The sequence below is a fragment of the Heterocephalus glaber genome, unplaced genomic scaffold (assembly GCF_053883595.1).
Source record: "Heterocephalus glaber isolate CG9 unplaced genomic scaffold, H.glaber_assembly_v1.0 deba00001509, whole genome shotgun sequence".
Lineage (NCBI taxonomy): Eukaryota > Metazoa > Chordata > Mammalia > Rodentia > Bathyergidae > Heterocephalus > Heterocephalus glaber.
Window position 1 is genome coordinate 12,297,928 of NW_028258325.1, and position 17,683 is coordinate 12,315,610.

Consider the following 17,683-nt stretch of genomic DNA (forward strand, 5'->3'; position numbering starts at 1 on the left):
GAAATAGGAGTAGACAAACATTAAATTAGCAGTGTCTACACATTCATCTATTGTTGAGAATTTACAGGCCAGGTGCCATTAGGAAAATAGGGATGAACAAAGCAGACAAGTGCCTGCCCGCCGGAAGGAGAACTGGATGCAGACTAGGCATAAGGAATGTTCATCTCTCAAGCTGTCACCTGTGGCTTTGACTATGCTAGATGAAAAATCTTTATTATGCCCCTTTCACTGACAAAGAAATTGAAAATCAAAGAAATCAATTCTGTAAAATAAGTTCTGTAAAAGCACCTGACATGAAGGTGTGTTGCAGTTTTTAGTTCTAATTCCTTCCCTACTTCTATCCCACAAATATCCCTCCAGTGGCCAGGTCCTGGGTTTGACTTCCAATGCCATCCTGGGGCAAGAGGATTGCCAATCTTCTCTGGAATCAAGAACAAATAGATCATCTAAGTTTTAGATGCTGGTAGAATAGTTCACCAATTCTGGGATTCAAGGGAAGTGGCTCTAATGCATATGAAATAAGATTATTTATTCAAATTCAAAATAACACCTCCAGAATTCAAGCTACACTACGATTAAAATTTTAAGCCTTTATTTATCTAAGTTTTCTGAGTTTTCTATTATAAGCCTTATAGCAGGGCAGACAGCACTTACTGGCTGTGTGACCTTGGGTAGGCAGTGTAACTTCTCTGAGCTTCAGTTTCCTCATCTGTAAAAGTGAGAGAGGGTAGGGCTGGGGATGTAGCTCAGTGGCACCATGACTGCCTGGCAAGCACAAGGTCCTGAGTTCGATCCCTGGTACCAACAAAAAAGTGAGCAAGGGTAGCCATGAGCATTGAAAGAAAGAACATGTATTAAATGCCTGGCATACAGTCTGCACCCAATATAGGCAGCTGTGATCATTTGTGGCTGTGGATCGTCTGTGTTTATGGTGGTCATTTCCATCTAGAAACTTAACTTTCATTGTTAAGTCAGAGGCGCCTAAAACTCTTGGTAAGGGTACAAACATGAAAGGCCGGTGGGCAACAGCATTCTCGGGGCAGTTCTGTGTGACAAATGGAGAGTCACCCTCAAAAACAAATGGAAAGAATCAGTGCATTGAAACTCCCGAGGAAAGACTTGAATTTCTTAATAGTGATGTGTATAAAAAAATGAGATCTCAGTTCATCAGGAGATCCTGAGCCCAGCTCATGGCACATGAATGGGGCTGGGGGAAGGTAGATGAAATTTACCCTTTGCCAATGAAGAGTTTTTAAAACACACTTCATATCCTTCCTACTCTTGGAGCCTGAGTTAGGTACTGTATTTCCCTCTCCACATCATTCTATAAGCCCAAATTACTCTTTCTTTCCCTGTCCCCCAGCATTCTAATGTATTTCTCAATATTTTATTAAATCAAATCTGGGTATGGGTTCTCATCATCATGGGTACATGATAAGTTCTTTTTAAAAGATTCATCATGTAACGTGGTTGTACCTTTGTTTATTAACTCTACCTCTGTTGAGTTACATGTTGGTTTTTCTCCAATCTTTTGCTATTGTAATAAACATCCAATATATACACCCTTGAATACATGTAAGAATGTATTTGGAAAATGCATTCCTAGAAGTGAAATTGCTTTGATAAGATGTTGCCAAATTGCACTCTGACAAGGTTGTGGGAATTAATATACCCATAAGATTTGAGAATGCTCTTTCCCTAGACCATCATCAACATATATTAAACATTTTGGACTTTGCTAATCCCATAGGTGATTATTTTCTATTTAGGGAATTTGGTGAGGTTATTGTGCTAGTCGTGTGTTCAAAGAATTGCACGACCAAGGAAGGGAATAACAGGGCTGGGGATGTAGCTCAGTGTTGCAACACCTGCCCGGAAAACGTGAGGCCCTGAGTTCGATTCTCCGTACAAAAAAGGGGGGGATAACAAAAAATTAGGTAATTAGGTGTATGCTACTGTGTTTGGAATAATAATAGGCTGAGGGTTTGAAAAGAAGGGGGAGAAATCCAGCAGAGATGGGAATAGAGATGCCTCAGAAAGACAAACTCCGGGGAAGGAGCTCATCTTCCCAGGTACAGTTTCCAAGGCTGGTGAGATAACCATTTAGAGATAACAATAAATGGAAATACAGAAGTGGAAAGAAGTTTAATCAGAACTAAGGACGTAAATGCAGAGTGCCTGGAAAGGACACCTTTCGGGAGAAGGACAAAAGCTTTACTTCTGAGGCTTGGAAGATACCACCCCTCACTGAACAAGAAAAGATAGGTGGGTGAGGCTAGGAGATAGGGAGGGATAGGGTGAGAGTAGAACCAGGGATACTCTGAGTCTTGGGCCAAGGGAGGGATAGGAACCCATGAGGGGCTGGTCCCTGGTGTCCAGTGCAGGGATGAGGTCAGGACCCACCAGATGGCCCCAGACTTCACCAGCAGACACTCAGCAGAAACCCTGGAGTAGCTGCAGAGGAGTGTGTATGCTTGGGAGTTCTTTGACTTCTGTTACTTTAAATTCTCCATTTATAATTACTGAAATTTTTTTTTTTTTTTTTTTTTGGTACCAGGGATCAAACTCAGGTCCTTGCACTGAGCTAAATCCCCGGCCCTGGCCTGAAATTCTTTATGCAAGATAATACATAAGATTATAATCCTATCTAGAGTTTGGAGTTGCCTTCCCCAAAGATAAGGGACTTAATATCTCCAAGCCATTGAACAAAAGGAACTTATAAGATCTCCCTCATGTCTTTATCCTGAGGATTGAATGAGATGATGGATGACAGAGCATGGCCCATGACTGTGCTCAGCAAAAGCTGACTACCTTCCACTCATATGCAGCCATGACTACTCCACTGTATTGTTGAAGAAACTGAAGCTTTGAGAATCCATGTGACTTTCCCAAGTCAGAGAGTAAAAGTAATAGCAATGTCCACCCACACTGCCATTTTTGAGAACTGACTCTCTCAGGAAATACAAGGAGTACTCTAGTATATTATTTTGTCTTCTTAGCTGGTGCTAATAGCAAATATAGATAAAAGAAATACCAATGAATATTTCACAAAATTATTCTGCCACATCCTATGGAAAACTAATTTGTTCATAAAGTATTATGCAGCATGAGAATTAAGTGTCCTTCATACTTGGGGACAATAATGTCAATCCTGCCAAGCCAGTGTCTGGGGTATGTGTGCATCAGTTCACATTAGACCCCAGAGCTGTAAGATCAATGCACTTTAAGTTGCAAGCTGGGGCACATTTTGGTCTTGTGTCCACTCCAAGGAGAAGGAGGTTGCTGGTCACCTGACAAGTGGCAACTCTAGAGGCCATGAGTTCATCTCAGAAAGTGTCTTGATTTGGGAAAACCCAGTGTTTCCCTTGCCCTCACCCTCCTCTACCAAAGCCTTCCTGGGAAGTGAGCTTGGGTTTTCTATGAAAATGAACTGAACTCTGACACTGAACTATGGGTTATGTCCTCTCTCCCCAGTCTTCCCACACCTGGTGAAGGAGCTCAACACCGGCCTTCATGTGACAATTCTGCTTCTCCTACTCCTGGCCTTGGCCCTGGCTCTGGTCAGCATGGGCTTTGCCATTCTCAACATGGTCCAGGTTCCTTATCGGGCAGTCAATGGCCCTGGGGGCATCTGTTTATGGAACATCCTGGCAGGTAAGAAATCTCCTAAGGAGAGAAATTCTTGTCCACACCAACACCAGGCTAAACTCAAACTAGTTGAGGAAAAAATACAAAGGTACTAAAATGTCTCCCTTGACCTTCACTTCCCAGGATCTAAGATCTCCTTGGCGAGCCCCAGTGTCCTCTTTACTAAAAGCTGAACGACCATATTGTTAGAGAATATGAATGGCTAAAGACAGTGAAGGGACGTCAGGGTGACAGGGAAAACAGGAGACAGAGATCTGGGGATGGGAGAGAAGTGAGGAGGTAGAGCTTCTGCTACAGCTGGAATTGGGGCGAGGGCTCCTCAAAGGACAGAAGAAAGCTACCTGTAAAAGGCTGCTTCATTGAAGCTCCCCATAGAGAAGGGAGAAATAAAGTGCCACTGAGTTGCCAATGGCTTCAGAATATTTAACATGCAAAAATGTTCGAGTGAAGGGAAAAATCAAAGTAAGAGCAACATAATACTAATTTTATTAAAGAGAAAAAATGTAAAAAATATACTGTACTAATGTGTTCAAACTGTTTATACCTGGCTTTTAGGATGAAGGTAAATTTGTATTTTCCATGCTCTCTAGTGTCCAAATATTCTTCAGTGAGGATGTAATAGTCTAAAAACAAGCATAATATTTAGGACATAATGCTACTTGAAATAAAACAGAAGCAAAAAAGCCTAATAAATGTGTTTTTAATATTAGTTTAATCAAAATAGGGAAGAGAAGGATACATCAGGAGACAAAGAGAGAAACCCATTCCTAAGAAGGTCAAAGTTTCAAATAAATGATAGGGAAATAAGTGAAGTTTGGAATTCCAGACTTTCCTCCTGTGGTTTTCCTCCTCTTAAGTCCTCCTGATATTCTTGGGTTTTTGTTTTTTGGGGGGTTTTGGTACCAGGAACTGAACTCAGGACCTTGGGCTTGTGAGGTAGACGTGGTCCCATAATCTAAATCACTGGCCCTCCTCCTGATATTCTTAATTATGGAAAGAACAAAATAAAAGAGGAAAGCAATGGTTTGGCCCAGGGTGTAATCTCAGTCTGCAAAGCATGATTTTCTTACCTCCCCCCAGCCAGCCCACATAGAAATCCTAGGATACTTAGAGACTGCACTTTCCTAAATGTGGATCTCCTAGAAAAGATGGTGTCTTAGTTACTTACTTTGTCGCTAAGACACAATACTCAATACCCACAACTTAAAGGAGGAAAGGTTTATCTGGACTCAACAGTTTGTAGAGGTTTCAGTCCATAGTCAGCTGGCTTTCAAGGCAGGGCGGCATGGCAAAGGGCATGGCAGGAGAGAAACAGCTCATGGCAGGGCAGAAGAAGGAGTGAGGGATCAAGGGAGGAGGAGGGACATATATACATATACACCCTTCTTGGCCATGCCCGCAGTGACTTACCTCTTCTCACCAGATTTCACCTCCCAACATCACACCCAGCTAAAGTCCACCAGTGGACTAATCCAGTGATGAGTATCACACACCCATGATCCAACCATCTCCCAAAAGCCCCACCTATGAGCACATGAGGTTTTGGGGGGACATCTAGATATAAATCATAACAGATGGCACTAAGGGGAAAAAGTCTAGAAGGATCAGTCAATCTGATACAAAGCTTATTCTTTTTTCCCCACACAACCCCAACTCTTGCCCCCACGCTGTGGGCTACCTGCTACTTTAAAAAACAAATTAAAATTTGTGCTGCCCTAATAATTCTTTAAACCCAAAGTGAGTACACGTGACACAGAAATGTCACCTCACAGAGTCCTTACAGCTGCAGAAAGGAGCGGTGAATCAAGGGGATCTTTTGGGTTTCAGGTGGAGTCGTGGCATTAGCCATCGCCAGCTTCATGGCCGCAGTGAAATTTCATGACCTGACAGAACGAATTGCCAACTTCCAGGAGAGATTCTTCCAGTTTGTTGTGGTAGAAGAGCACTACGAAGAGTCATTTTGGATCTGCGTGGCAAGCGCTTCGGCCCACGCTGCAAACTTGGTTGTGGTGGCCATCAGTCAGATTCCCCTCCCAGAGATCAAGACCAAAATAGAGGAGGCCACAGTTACGGCCGAGGACATCTTGTATTAATCACCTCCCACACCCGTTCCTGAATCAGTTCTATACGGTGAATGGGGTCCTCACTTCTTTGCAGCCTTCCTACTTTATGTTCTTGCGGTAAGGAGAACAATGTGGGAGGACCCAAGGGGTGGCTGGGCCAGAGAGGAAAAACCTCCCCCCAATCCCCAGCACACCTGCACTTCGCTCTCATGACGTTGGAGTTGGAGATTCGCTTGCCTGCTGTGTGTGACAGTGGACAGTTCACTTCATGACTACTTCTCGGTTTCCTCCGTAAAATGGGGATAGCTACAACTTTGCAAGTTTGTTGTGTGGTTTAAATGGGTGATGACGTTCAGAGCAAAACACTCTACAAATACAAGGGACTATATACAAGGTGTGATTGAAATGTATGGTGAATGGTTAAATTCTTTACAAATTACTTTAGTGAAAGACACATTGTCATTAGTTCCCCTACAAAATACTCCCCTTGTTTCCAACACACTTACCCATCATTCTTGGAACTTTCTGAGGCAGTTCTGGAAGTCCTCTTTCATGAGTGTCTTTATGAGATGTGATAAAAGAAAATATGGGGAATATTGCTGCTGAGTGCCACCCAATAAAAGGGAGAGACACAACATTACAGTGTGTCCTCATCTATCTTATGCTTCAGATTTGGCACCACAGGACTCCGCCTCTATCCCAAAGTCAACATAACCATGAAAGATTGATTCAGGACACTGAGGCAGCCACGTTTGTGCAACTAAAGACACTCTTGAAAGAAGACTTCCAGAACTGCTTCAGAAAGTGACAAGAATGATGGGATAAGAGTATTAGAAGTGAAAGAGTATTTTGAGAGAGATTAATCACAATGTCTTTTACTGTAATTTTTTAAAAAATTAATGTTCACTGTATTTTTCAATCATATCTTGTATACTCCGTAAATACATATCAATGGACTTTTGGCCTATTCTATACAGTAGGGAGATGAAAAGAGGAATGTGATGATATCTTCATCTTTCCATATGACACAAGAATCAGGTAGCAACAATAACACTAAAAATGAAAATAACTACCTTTTTAAGTAGCTATGTACTGGACACTGTTCTAAGAGTTTTACACATGTTACCTTCTTAGCTCTTCACTGCAGACTCAGGTGGCTGGTACTATTTTACCTTCACTTGACAGCTGACAACACTAAGGTACAGCAAAGCTGGGAAGCTTGCTGAGAAAAGGAACTAAATCTAGGAAGTCTAGAAGCAGAAGCTATACTTAAAACCATGCTGCTAATCTATTCTTCAGTGTGCAAGTAATTGCAATGCCATGTGATAAAGGCTAAAATAGTATAGGCATAAAAGAAGGAATGAAATCTTCCGGATGGGATCCATGGTATTAAAGTATCATGGAGCTAACATTTGATCTGAACTGTGAAAGATGAGTAGACTTTTTCCAGTGGCAAGGAGAGGGCATTCCAGGCAGAGACAGTAAGGGGGGTAGGCACAAGGCACGAAATACTAAGGATGCATACTGGCACGTGAATGCTTAGTGGGATGAAAATGTTGCTCTGACTGTTGGAGAAACCCAGATGTTTCATGTTGAGTTTACTAATAAGTGCTGTGATGGCTAATTTTATATATCAGCTGGGTAAGGCCAGAGCACCCAGACATTTGGTTAGACATTAATCTGGATGTTCTTCTGAAGATGTTTTTTGATGAGATTAACATTTTAGTCTTACCTTCCATAATCTGAGTGGGCCACATCCAATCAGTTGAAATCCTTAATGGAAAAAAGATTGCCCTCCCTGGAAGGAGAGTGAATTCTGCTGGCACACTGTCTTTGGACTTGAACTGTAACCCTTTCCTAGGTCTCCAGCCTGCTGGCCCACCCTGCAAATTTTAGACTTGCCAGACTCCACAATTATGTGAGCCAGTCCCTAAAAATTAGCCTCTCTCTCTGTTTCCCTCTCTCTCTCATCCTCCTTCCATCCCTTTCCCTCTATTTCTTTCTCTCCTTGGTGTCTTCAGTGAATTGTTCCTAGGACCTTCCCCAATACCAAAGCCATGGATGATCAAATCTCCTATATAAAATAGCATAGTGTTTGCGTGTAACACTATGTACATCATCTTCCCATATAGTTTAAATCATCTCAAGATGACTTATAATACCTAAAACAATGTAAATGCTGTGTAAACAATTGCTATGCTGTATTGTTTATGGACTCATGACAAAGAAAATAATCTGTCCGTATTTGGTACAAACACACACACACACACACACAATTGTAGGACCTAACTACCTTTTTGATTCTTAGTTGAATCCATGAATGTAGAATCCAAGGATTTAGAGAGCTGACTGCCCACACACACACACACACACACACACACACGCACACACACAAACTATTGTAGGACCTAACTACCTTTTTGATTCTTAGTTGATTGAATCCATGAATGCAGAATCCAAGGATTTAGAGAGCTGACTGCACACACACACACACACACACACACACACAACTATTGTAGGACCTAACTACCTTTTTGATTCTTAGTTGATTGAATCCATGAATGCAGAATCCAAGGATTTAGAGAGCTGACTGCACACACACACACACACACACACACATATACACACATGCTCTATTAGCTCTGTTTCTCTGGATAGGCCTGGCTAATACAGGTACTCAATTCTGGGTGACTTCAGGAAGTTTTCATGCCATCTCTGTGTTCTAAATGCTTGTGATTCCCTGCTGGGCCCATCTGTCCCTTCCAGCCCTCTATCCCCAAGCCAGGCACAGTTTCAGTATTATTTATGGTCTGATACAGGTGGCACATGGCCAGGAGAGGGATCCAAAAGATAGTAACAGACTGCCATGTCAATTAGAAAGCAAGAAAATGTCAATATCATGTCAAGTTGAACACAAAGTCCTGCTGATGGGATTTTTAAAACATCAACCTAAATACAGCCAGGGATTTAGCTAAGTGGTGCCACTGCCTGCCCCACAAGCTCAAGGTCCTGAGTTCGATCCCTGGTACCACAAAACAAACAAACAAACATCAACATAAGTACAGAAGAATCTGACAACAGTTTCTAAGATAAGTATCTGAGGATCTTAGTATGTTTATTTATTCAACAAATATTGAAATTGATCTAGGTCTTTGGAGAAGAGCAGATCCTAAGATTTTATTGTCTGAGGAGCTGGGGGTGATTCATAGAGACAATTTGTGATGAAGCTACTGAAAAAAGTCAGCATGGCTGTATGTAGTCTTTGGTCACTGCCTTAAGACATGCGCAGATGGTCATATAGAAATAAAGCAGCGTGAACTAGTTTTGTTCTTAAAACTAGAACTGGGGTTGATCTTCATCAGGGAAGATGTGTTCCAAGAAGTGGAATCCATCCAGGCTTTTGCATTTGTGCAAGCTTCTAGTAACAGAATCCATAGCTTTTGAAAGAATTTCACCAGCTTCTATAACACCTCAAAACTTCCAAATGTTCCTGGAGAGAACATTCATAAGACCATCTCTCAAGAGATTCCTAAATGCATTTTAGCAAAGTGAGAGTGGAGAGATTAAATATATGGGTTACAAATTTTACTTGCATTAATTGCTCAGATGCACAGAGAAAATGTAGCTTTTTGATTTTTCATATAATTTGGTTACTTTATGAGTAAATAAATAAATGCTCGACCCAGCTTAAACTCAACTCAACCTGATCATCGGTGCCATCTGTCCAAATAGTGTTCAGCTTTTCTGGGATAAAGCGGCTGCTTCCTCAGAGAACCTCCCCGTCCCTGCTTTTCTCTTGAAGATGATTCTAAGCTTACAGGACAAGGAAGTTCCCACTCCCGAAAAGTTTTCCTGACCTCCTGCTGGTTCTGGGAGGTATAAACTCCATCCTTGATCTCCCATCCCCGACTGCTCCTTGTTCTGCCTGCTTTCTGGAGCATTCTGAGCTGGAGTTATTTCTGAAATGTTCTCCCAAGACAGTCACCACCTAGAAGAATTATCGTCATCTTGTATATCACTGGCTACAGACCGCCAAGTGACCACCAGGTCATCCCCAGCTCACCTGACCATTGGTCCCACCCCAGGCTCTGCTGCAGCAACCCCACCGAATCCCAGCAGTCTAGGAAAAACACCTAGGTTTCAACACAACATCCTGCCCAATGGAGTGTAGGAGCAGCAGTCCACTCCCCCTTACCAAGTAACTAAGGTGATTCATACCTATTATTTCTACCCCAAATTCTAGATTTGAAAGGATCCTTACTGCTAGAGTAAAGTAATACAGATATGAAATAAATGTAGCTCAGTGTGAAGGCCTTGGCTTCCATCCATAGCACCACAAGATAAAGGAAGGAAGAAGGAGAGAGAGAGAGAGAAAGAAAAGGTATTCTTATTATTCTTATTAAAAATTAAATTTCTGGCAGCCGCCCGGCACTGCCACCTCTCCAGTCCCGCGGCGGAGCCGCCCACGCCCGCTCAATCCCGCGCGAGGGTGCCGTCACGTGCTCGGCGATAAGCTGCTCGCGCACCGTGGGCCCGACCCCGTCCACCGCCCGCGCACTCCCGCGAGCCGGGCCGGGGGCGCTCGGGCGCCGGGGAGGGGGAGTTCCGGGGAGCCGGCTACGCCTGCGCAGTGCGGCCAGGTGGCGGGGGGGGGGGGCGTAGTGGGCGGCCCCGCGGGCTGTGAGGCGGGCCGGGCCGGGCGGAAGATGCGCGGCGTCGCGGCGGTTCGGAGCCAGGGAGGCCGGCCGTGTCCCCTCCAGCGACGACAGTGAACTTTCCTGCTCCGCGCTCGGCGCTCCCCGGCCACGCTGGGCGCTCGTGCGTCAAAACCCGTCTTCCGGCCCCAGCGTGGGGCCTCGCGGCCGTGGACGCCACGGCGCTGGAGCGGGACGCCCTGCGTTTCTCCCGGCTCGCGGTGCAGCGCGACCACGAAGGCCGCTACTCCGAGGCGGTGTTTTACTACAAGATAGGGACTTGCTATGTAGTTCCAAGCTGGCCTTGAACTCATTATGTAGCCCAGGCTGGCTTTGAACTTAGAAGGATCCTCCTGCCTCAGCCTCCCAAGTACTGTGATTACAGGAAGCAGCACAGGCCTTAATTTATGCTGAGATGGCAGGATCAAGCCTAGAACATATTCAAGAAAAAATAAATGAGTACCTTGAAAGAGTTCAAGCTCTACATTCTGCAGTTCAGTCAAAAAATGCTGGTCCTTTGAAATCAAAACATCAATTAGACTTAGAGCGTGCTCATTTTCTTGTTACACAAGCTTTTGATGAGGATGAAAAACAATGCTGATGAAGCTATAGAATTGTATACAGAAGCTGTGGATCTCTGAAAACTTCTGAAACTGCTGATAAAACCCTGCAAAATAAACTGAAACAGGTGGCTCGGCAGGCACTAGATAGAGCAGAAGCATTGAGTGAACCTTTGACGAAACCATTCTACAAAGTCAAGTCAACAAATATTAAACCAAAGCCACCTCCAGTGAAAACACATTTTCCACTAGGAGCTAATTCTTTCCCTGAAAAGCCTCAGCCATTTATAAGTCCACAGTCATGTGATGCACAAGGACAGAGGTACACAGCAGAAGAGATAGAGGTGCTCAGGACAACTTCAAAAATAAATGGTATAGAATATGTTCCTTTCATGAGTGTTGATCTGAGGGAACGTTTTGCTTATCCAATGCCTTTCTGTGATAGATGGGGCAAGCTACCATTATCACCTAAACAAAAAGCTACGTTTTCCAAGTGGGTACGACCAGAAGACCTCACCAACAATCCTACAATGATATATACTGTGTCCAGTTTTAGCATAAAGCAGACAATCGTATCAGATTGTTCCTTTGTGGCATCATTGGCTATCAGTGCAGCTTATGAGAGACGGTTTAATAAAAAGTTGATTACCAGCATAATTTATCCTCAGAATAAGGATGGTGAACCAGAGTACAATCTGTGTGGAAAGTATATGGTAAAACTTCACCTCAATGGTGTCCCAAGAAAGGTGATAATTGATGACCAGTTGCCTGTTGATCATAAGGGAGAACTGCTGTGTTCTTATTCCAACAGTAAAAGTGAATTATGGGTGTCTCTTACAGAAAAGGCATACATGAAAGTGATGGGAGGCTATGATTTCACAGGATCCAACTCGAATATTGATCTGTATGCATTGACTGGGTGGATACCAGAAAGGATTGCTATGCATTCGGATAGCCAAACTTTCAGTTTCACAAAGGGGATGTCCTCATCACTGCGTCAACCGGAATGATGACCAAAGCTGAAGGAGAGAAGTGGGGCCTGGTCCCCACACACACCTACGCTGTGTTGGATATTAGAGAGTTCAAGGGGCTGTGATTTATCCAGTTGAAAAATCCTTGGAGCCATTTATGTTGGAAGGGGAGATACAATGAAAATGATATAAAAAACTGGACACCAGAGTTGCAAAAATATTTAAACTTTGATCCCTGGACAGCTCAGAAAATAGATAATGGAATATTTTGGATTTCCTGGGATGATCTCTGCCAGTATTATGATGTGATTTATTTGAGCTGGAATCCAGGTCTTTTTAAAGAATCGACATGTATTCACAGTACTTGGGATGCTAAGCAAGGACCTGTGAAAGATGCCTATAGCCTGGCCAACAACCCCCAGTACAAACTGGAGGTGCAGTGTCCACAAGGGGGCGCTGCAGTTTGGGTTTTGCTTAGTAGACACATAACAGACAAGGATGACTTTGCAAACAGTCGAGAATTTATCACAATGGTTGTATACAAGACTGATGGGAAAAAAGTTTATTACCCAGATGGGAGAAACCAGGACGTGTTCATATGGTGATGACATGGACCAGTGGAGTGGGGAGTACTGGTGTTGGATAGGGTGGATCCCATTGTCCAGAAGGCCCAGAGGAGGACTTGCCCTGCCTCAGAACAGGAAATCCACCCTCAAAGCAGCCACCCAGCTGTCCCCGGTGTGGCCTGGGCTTCTGCCTTTGCCCATGGCCTCCCTTGCCTGCACTGTACTCACCTATCCAAGAGCCCAGGATGGTGGAGAAGATGTGTTTCTTGCTGCCCGAGTCCATCCCAGCAAAGGACAGAGAAACTGAAGCATTTTTACTGGTCCCTAAAAGTAGTGTGGGACCTTCAGTCCACGCCTACCACACCCCTGGCTCATCCCTTCCCTGCTGGCCCAGCCTGGCACATACCAATGATCTTGCGGTCATACTAGTCACCGTGGTCCATCCACTGGCGCAGCAGCTCAATGGGTGGCTGTGCACCATATGTTTCCAGGGCTGGCATGTTCAGGTCATCGATGAAGAAGATGAAGTTGCGACCAAGCAGTGGTCTAAACATGCCTTTCCACCTGTCGGTGGGGAGTGTGTATGAGCCCAGCACCCATGGGCATCAACTCCTCTAAGAATCCAGAGACAGCAAGGTGGCTGCCACAAAATTCCAGCCTCCTCCACACTGTTGGATCTCATAAGCAGCCCTCTGTCTTGTTCTGGGTATCCTGGGACGTTATGGACTGGCTGACCTGCATCTGACCTCTCTTAATGGAGTCTTGCCTTCCAGGCAGGTAGACAATAAGCATCCTTGGGACAGGCATCTGCTTAGGTGCCCAGACCAGGATAAGCACCCACTGAGGGCTCCAGAGGACGCTTGATGGGGGGAAGGCTGTGGAGCAGTCTTTAAGGGAACTTAGGGCCCCTTGGGAGGCCCTGGCCTCTTCCTGAGAGGCTTCTGGTAAACCCAGGAGTATAATCTAATGGGGACCTGAGACAGCAGCGGTTCAGCCAGGCTGGAGGACCCTGGGCTGAGGAAGGAATGGTTGGTGCCCTGCCTCTTTTCCAGCTTGCTATCGATGAGGTCCTGGGTCTGGCTGGCTGAAGTGCGGGCTGAGAAGGTGAGGAAGTGGCTGATGTACTCCAGCGGCAGGTTCTTGAGGAGCTTGTCAGAGATGGTAAGTGTCTTCCCTGTGCCTGCTGGCCCAATACACAGCACCTGGGAGAGCAGGGCTGGGGCAGGCCGAGTGCACAGCACACACAGCTGGTGCACAGAGGGGCTGCTGCCTTGCCACGGGAGACTAGCCATCCCCCAACCTGGGCCTTGGGGTGGGCTGAGGCAGGGAGTGGTGGGGATGCTCACGGGCTTGTGGTTGGTGAGCAGCATGCCTAGCAGGTAGGACATCTGCACCGTGTCCATGGTGGGCACGATGATGTTGCAGTAGTTGGTATCTGGAACCAGGGTGAACGAAGCTGAGGAGTCCATCCACTTCACCCAGGCAACCTGGAACCAGACATGGCTCAGGATGGGCCTGGAACCCCTTCCTACCCTGTTCCCTGCACTGGGCAGTGGGAGGCCAAGGAACTGCACTGCTGGGCCTTGGCACGAGACCCCAGTGAGGTGCTACTTCTGAAAGAAACAGGAATACTTGTTTCTGCTCTCTGCACAGGGTGGGAGACTCCCAGCACAAACCACCAGGAATGGGGGCTCTGAACACAGCTGCGCGGGTGGGAGGGGCACCCTAGAGACTGTCAGAGCCGGGGCCTCTGCAAGGAGGAGATGCTCCGGGAACCAGACCACCCAGATTCCCAAAGTGCTTGCTGTTTAGTTTCAAACTAAAGGAGTTTGGGGGCCGGAGCCCAGGGCATTTGTATCAGCTGGATGCTGAGCGTCTATCTGGCTGGGTCTCCCCACCCTCTTGCCTGCATGAATCCCTTCACCCACAATCCTGACCCAGCTGGCTGAACTCTTGATGGGACCAACATGTCCCAAGGGGGCCTGCTCTGACCAGTAGACCTCAATGTGCCCTGTAAGCCCCTGGCAGGACTCTGCACAAAGGCTTGCAGGTCTCTATAGGCCCTCTGTTCCCCTCTTCCTGGGCTGGGGTCCTTGGAAGACAGAGGGGCACTTGGAGCCCTTGCTGGCTGATAGTAGGAATGGAGACACTGAGGTAGACCACAGAGCTTCCCCCTGGGTCCGTAGGGAGCTCAGTCCCTGGGAAAATGAGGGCTTTTAAGTAGAACTGAGGCAGCCATCCTGGGGCTCTGCATGGACACAGAGGAGGTCTGGAATGTTGGGAAAGAAGGCACTTTGCTTCTCCCAGCCCCAGTTCAAGTCCAGCTTTGCCACTGACTAGCTGGGTGAGACTATTCTGAACCTTAATTTCCTGTCTGGAAAACAGGCACCACTAAAACCATACAGCAGGGCTGTGAGGGCCCCTGAGGTGATACGAATAACTCCTTGCCTAAGACCTGCTAATGTGGCTCTCTCTCTATGGTGCTTATTCCTTGAGGAGAATAACACTGCCTAGTGCGGCCCTTCCCACCCTGGTCCCTGGGCAGGCCTATGGCCACCTGCTTGCCCTCCTCCTCTTCTTCGTCATCATCCTCAGTGCTGCTGATCCCAGTGTCCTCCAGCCTGTAATCAAACACCAGTCCCTCTCCTGGGAAGTGCAGAGTCATCTGTAGGGGCCAGGAGGGAACACAGCTCATGAGGCCCAGCAGATTTGCCTTCTCTTGGACCGGGGTGACCTGGCCTGGGGGTGCTGCCTCTCACATTTTCCTTCATCATCTCGGTCCTGAGCCAGTGGCTGAAGTTGAGGCGACTGTTGCTGTCTCCTGTGGCACCCACACTCCAGACCAGGGAGAAAATGAACCAGGGCTCTATCAGCTCTGGGATTCGACTCAGCTTTTCAGGAAACATCTTCCTGAGGCCCTAGGGACAGAGGGAACAGCGTTAGGCTAACCTGGGGACAGCACTGGATGGCCTAAGGAAGTAGGGTGGGACATGTCATGGCTTTGTTTCTCTACAGCACAATGGAGAAACACATGGCCTACACTGAGCCAATCTGAGTCCTGTTCCAGGAAGCTAGACCTGGGATTCAGGGTCCTCAGGTGGCCCAGGAAGGAAATCAGGGGCAAGAGGGCTGCAGCCCCACCATTCAGGCCAATACCTCTATAGGCAGAAAGGGCTTGAAGAAACAGTCGAGCAGTTTGAGGAGGCTCATGGTCAGGTTGCCATTGGTTGAGGCAATCACTTCCTTTACCGAGGAACGAATGAAGGAGATGGACTCCTATGGGGAGTGAGCCCCTGGCTCTCATGGCTGGTGGGCACAGTGCCTGATAGGAGTCCACGAAAAAACAGGAGAAAGTACAATTGACATTAAAAAACTTTTCACAGAAGTAATAATAGAAAACTTCCCAGGCAGAGGTGGAGAATTGGACATACAGATAGGTGAGGCATATAGAACTCTGACTAGCCATGATCAAAAAAAATCTACACCTAGACATATAATAGTCAAGATCCCAGAAATCCAACAGGAGAACAAAATCCTACAGGCAGTTAGAGAAAAGAAACAAATCACCTACAAGGGAAAGCCCATCAGAATTACAGCAGACTTCTCAACACAAACCCTCAAATCAAGGAGAGCCTGGAGTGAAGTATTTCAAGCCCTAAAAGAAAATAACTTCCAACCTAGACTGTTGTATCCTGCAAAATTATCTTTCAAAATCGATGGGGAAATTAGATACTTCCACAACAAAGAACACCTGAGAAACTTCATGAACACCAAACCAGCACTCCAAACAATTCTAAGCAATATCCTGGAAAAAGACAATGAAGGTCACAACTCCATGAGGCCTAACAGAGGGAAGCCACCAGGCAAGGTAAGACACTAAAGGGAAAGGGGGGAAAAATGCGAAATAAAAGAACCAACAACAGTAAAACATCATGACAAGGATGAGTCAATATCTGTCAATTATAACTATCAATATTAATGGCCTCAATTCACCAATCAAAAGAAACAGACTGGCAGAATGGATTAAGAAGCAAAATCCAGCAATATGATGTATACAAGAAACACACCTAACTCAAAAGGAAATTCATTCACTGAAAGTAAAAAAGATGGAAAACAGTTCTTCACACAACAGGAACCCAGAAAAAATCAGGCGTAGCAACCTTATTTGCAGACAAAGTAGATTTCAAACCAAAACTAATTAAGAGAGACAAAGATCCTTGTGAAGGGAACAATCCAAGAGGAGGAGATGACAATCCTAAATATATATGCACCAAATATGAATGCCCCCAACTATACAAAACAAATATTAATGGACATGAAAAACCAAATAAGCACTAATACAATCGTAGTGGGGGACCTCAATACCCCACTATCACAAATAGACAGATCATCTAGACAAAAAATTAACAATGAAATTCTAGAACTGAACCAAGCTATTGAACAACTGGACTTAACAGACGTCTACAGAGTGTTCCACCCCACAAAATCAGAATACACATTCTTTTCAGCTGCATACGGGTCATTCTCCAAAATAGACCATGTGCTAGCTCATAGGACATGTCTAAGTAAATGTAAATGAATTGAAGTTATCCCCTGAATATTATCAGACCATAGTGCAATAAAATTGGAGGTCAATAACATAAGAAACCGCAAAACTCCCACAAACACATGGAAATTGAATAACACCCTCCGGAACAACCAATAGGTCACAGAGGAAATTAAAGAAGAAATTAGACAGTTTCTACAAGTAAATGATAATGCCAGTATAACATACAGGAATCTATGGGACACAATGAAAGCAGTTCTACGAGGGAAATTAATAGCAGTGAATGCCCATATTAGGAAAAAGGAGAGAACTCAGTTAAATAACCTAGTGCAGACCCTCAAGCTCCTAGAAAAAGAAGAGCATAACAAACCCAAAGCTCATACAAGAAAGGAAATTATAAAGATCTGAGCAGAAATCAATGCAATGGAGACTTAAGAGAACGATACAAAAAATGAATGAATCAAAGAGTTGGTTTTTTGAAAGAATAAATAAAATCGATAAACCTTTAGCCAACCTTATCAAAAAAAGGAAAGAAAAGGCTCACATCCATGCAATTAAGAATGAAAAAGGTGAAGTCACAACAGACCCAGCAGAAATCCACAGGATCATCAATAGCTACTTTGAGAACCTGTACT

The 17,683-nt window shown here is 45.1% G+C and overlaps 2 protein-coding genes and 1 pseudogene across 2 annotated transcripts in view; 2 read left to right on the forward strand and 1 right to left on the reverse strand.

Annotated features, from left to right (window-relative positions):
- Clrn2 (clarin 2) overlaps window positions 1-9,408 on the forward strand; it is a 15,800-nt gene extending 6,392 nt beyond the window's left edge. The window contains exons 3-4 of the mRNA XM_004847236.4: window positions 3,475-3,654; window positions 5,476-9,408. Of these exons, the coding sequence (XP_004847293.1) occupies window positions 3,475-3,654; window positions 5,476-5,741 (446 nt within the window). The 3' untranslated portion in view covers window positions 5,742-9,408. The remainder of the gene's footprint in view (window positions 1-3,474; window positions 3,655-5,475) is intronic.
- Window positions 9,409-10,417: 1,009 nt separating this feature from the next.
- Window positions 10,418-13,078, forward strand: LOC101713327 (calpain-7 pseudogene; annotated as a pseudogene).
- A 64-nt stretch (window positions 13,079-13,142) lies between these two features.
- Window positions 13,143-15,538, reverse strand: LOC110349651 (dynein axonemal heavy chain 1-like). The gene is made up of 2 exons (XM_087187402.1): window positions 15,060-15,538; window positions 13,143-13,989 (listed from the first exon to the last, which is right to left on the reverse strand). The coding sequence occupies exons 1-2, from the start codon at window positions 15,195-15,197 to the stop codon at window positions 13,402-13,404; spliced, it is 726 nt and encodes a 241-aa protein (XP_087043528.1). The 5' UTR covers window positions 15,198-15,538; the 3' UTR covers window positions 13,143-13,401.
- Between the last annotated feature and the right edge of the window lie 2,145 nt (window positions 15,539-17,683).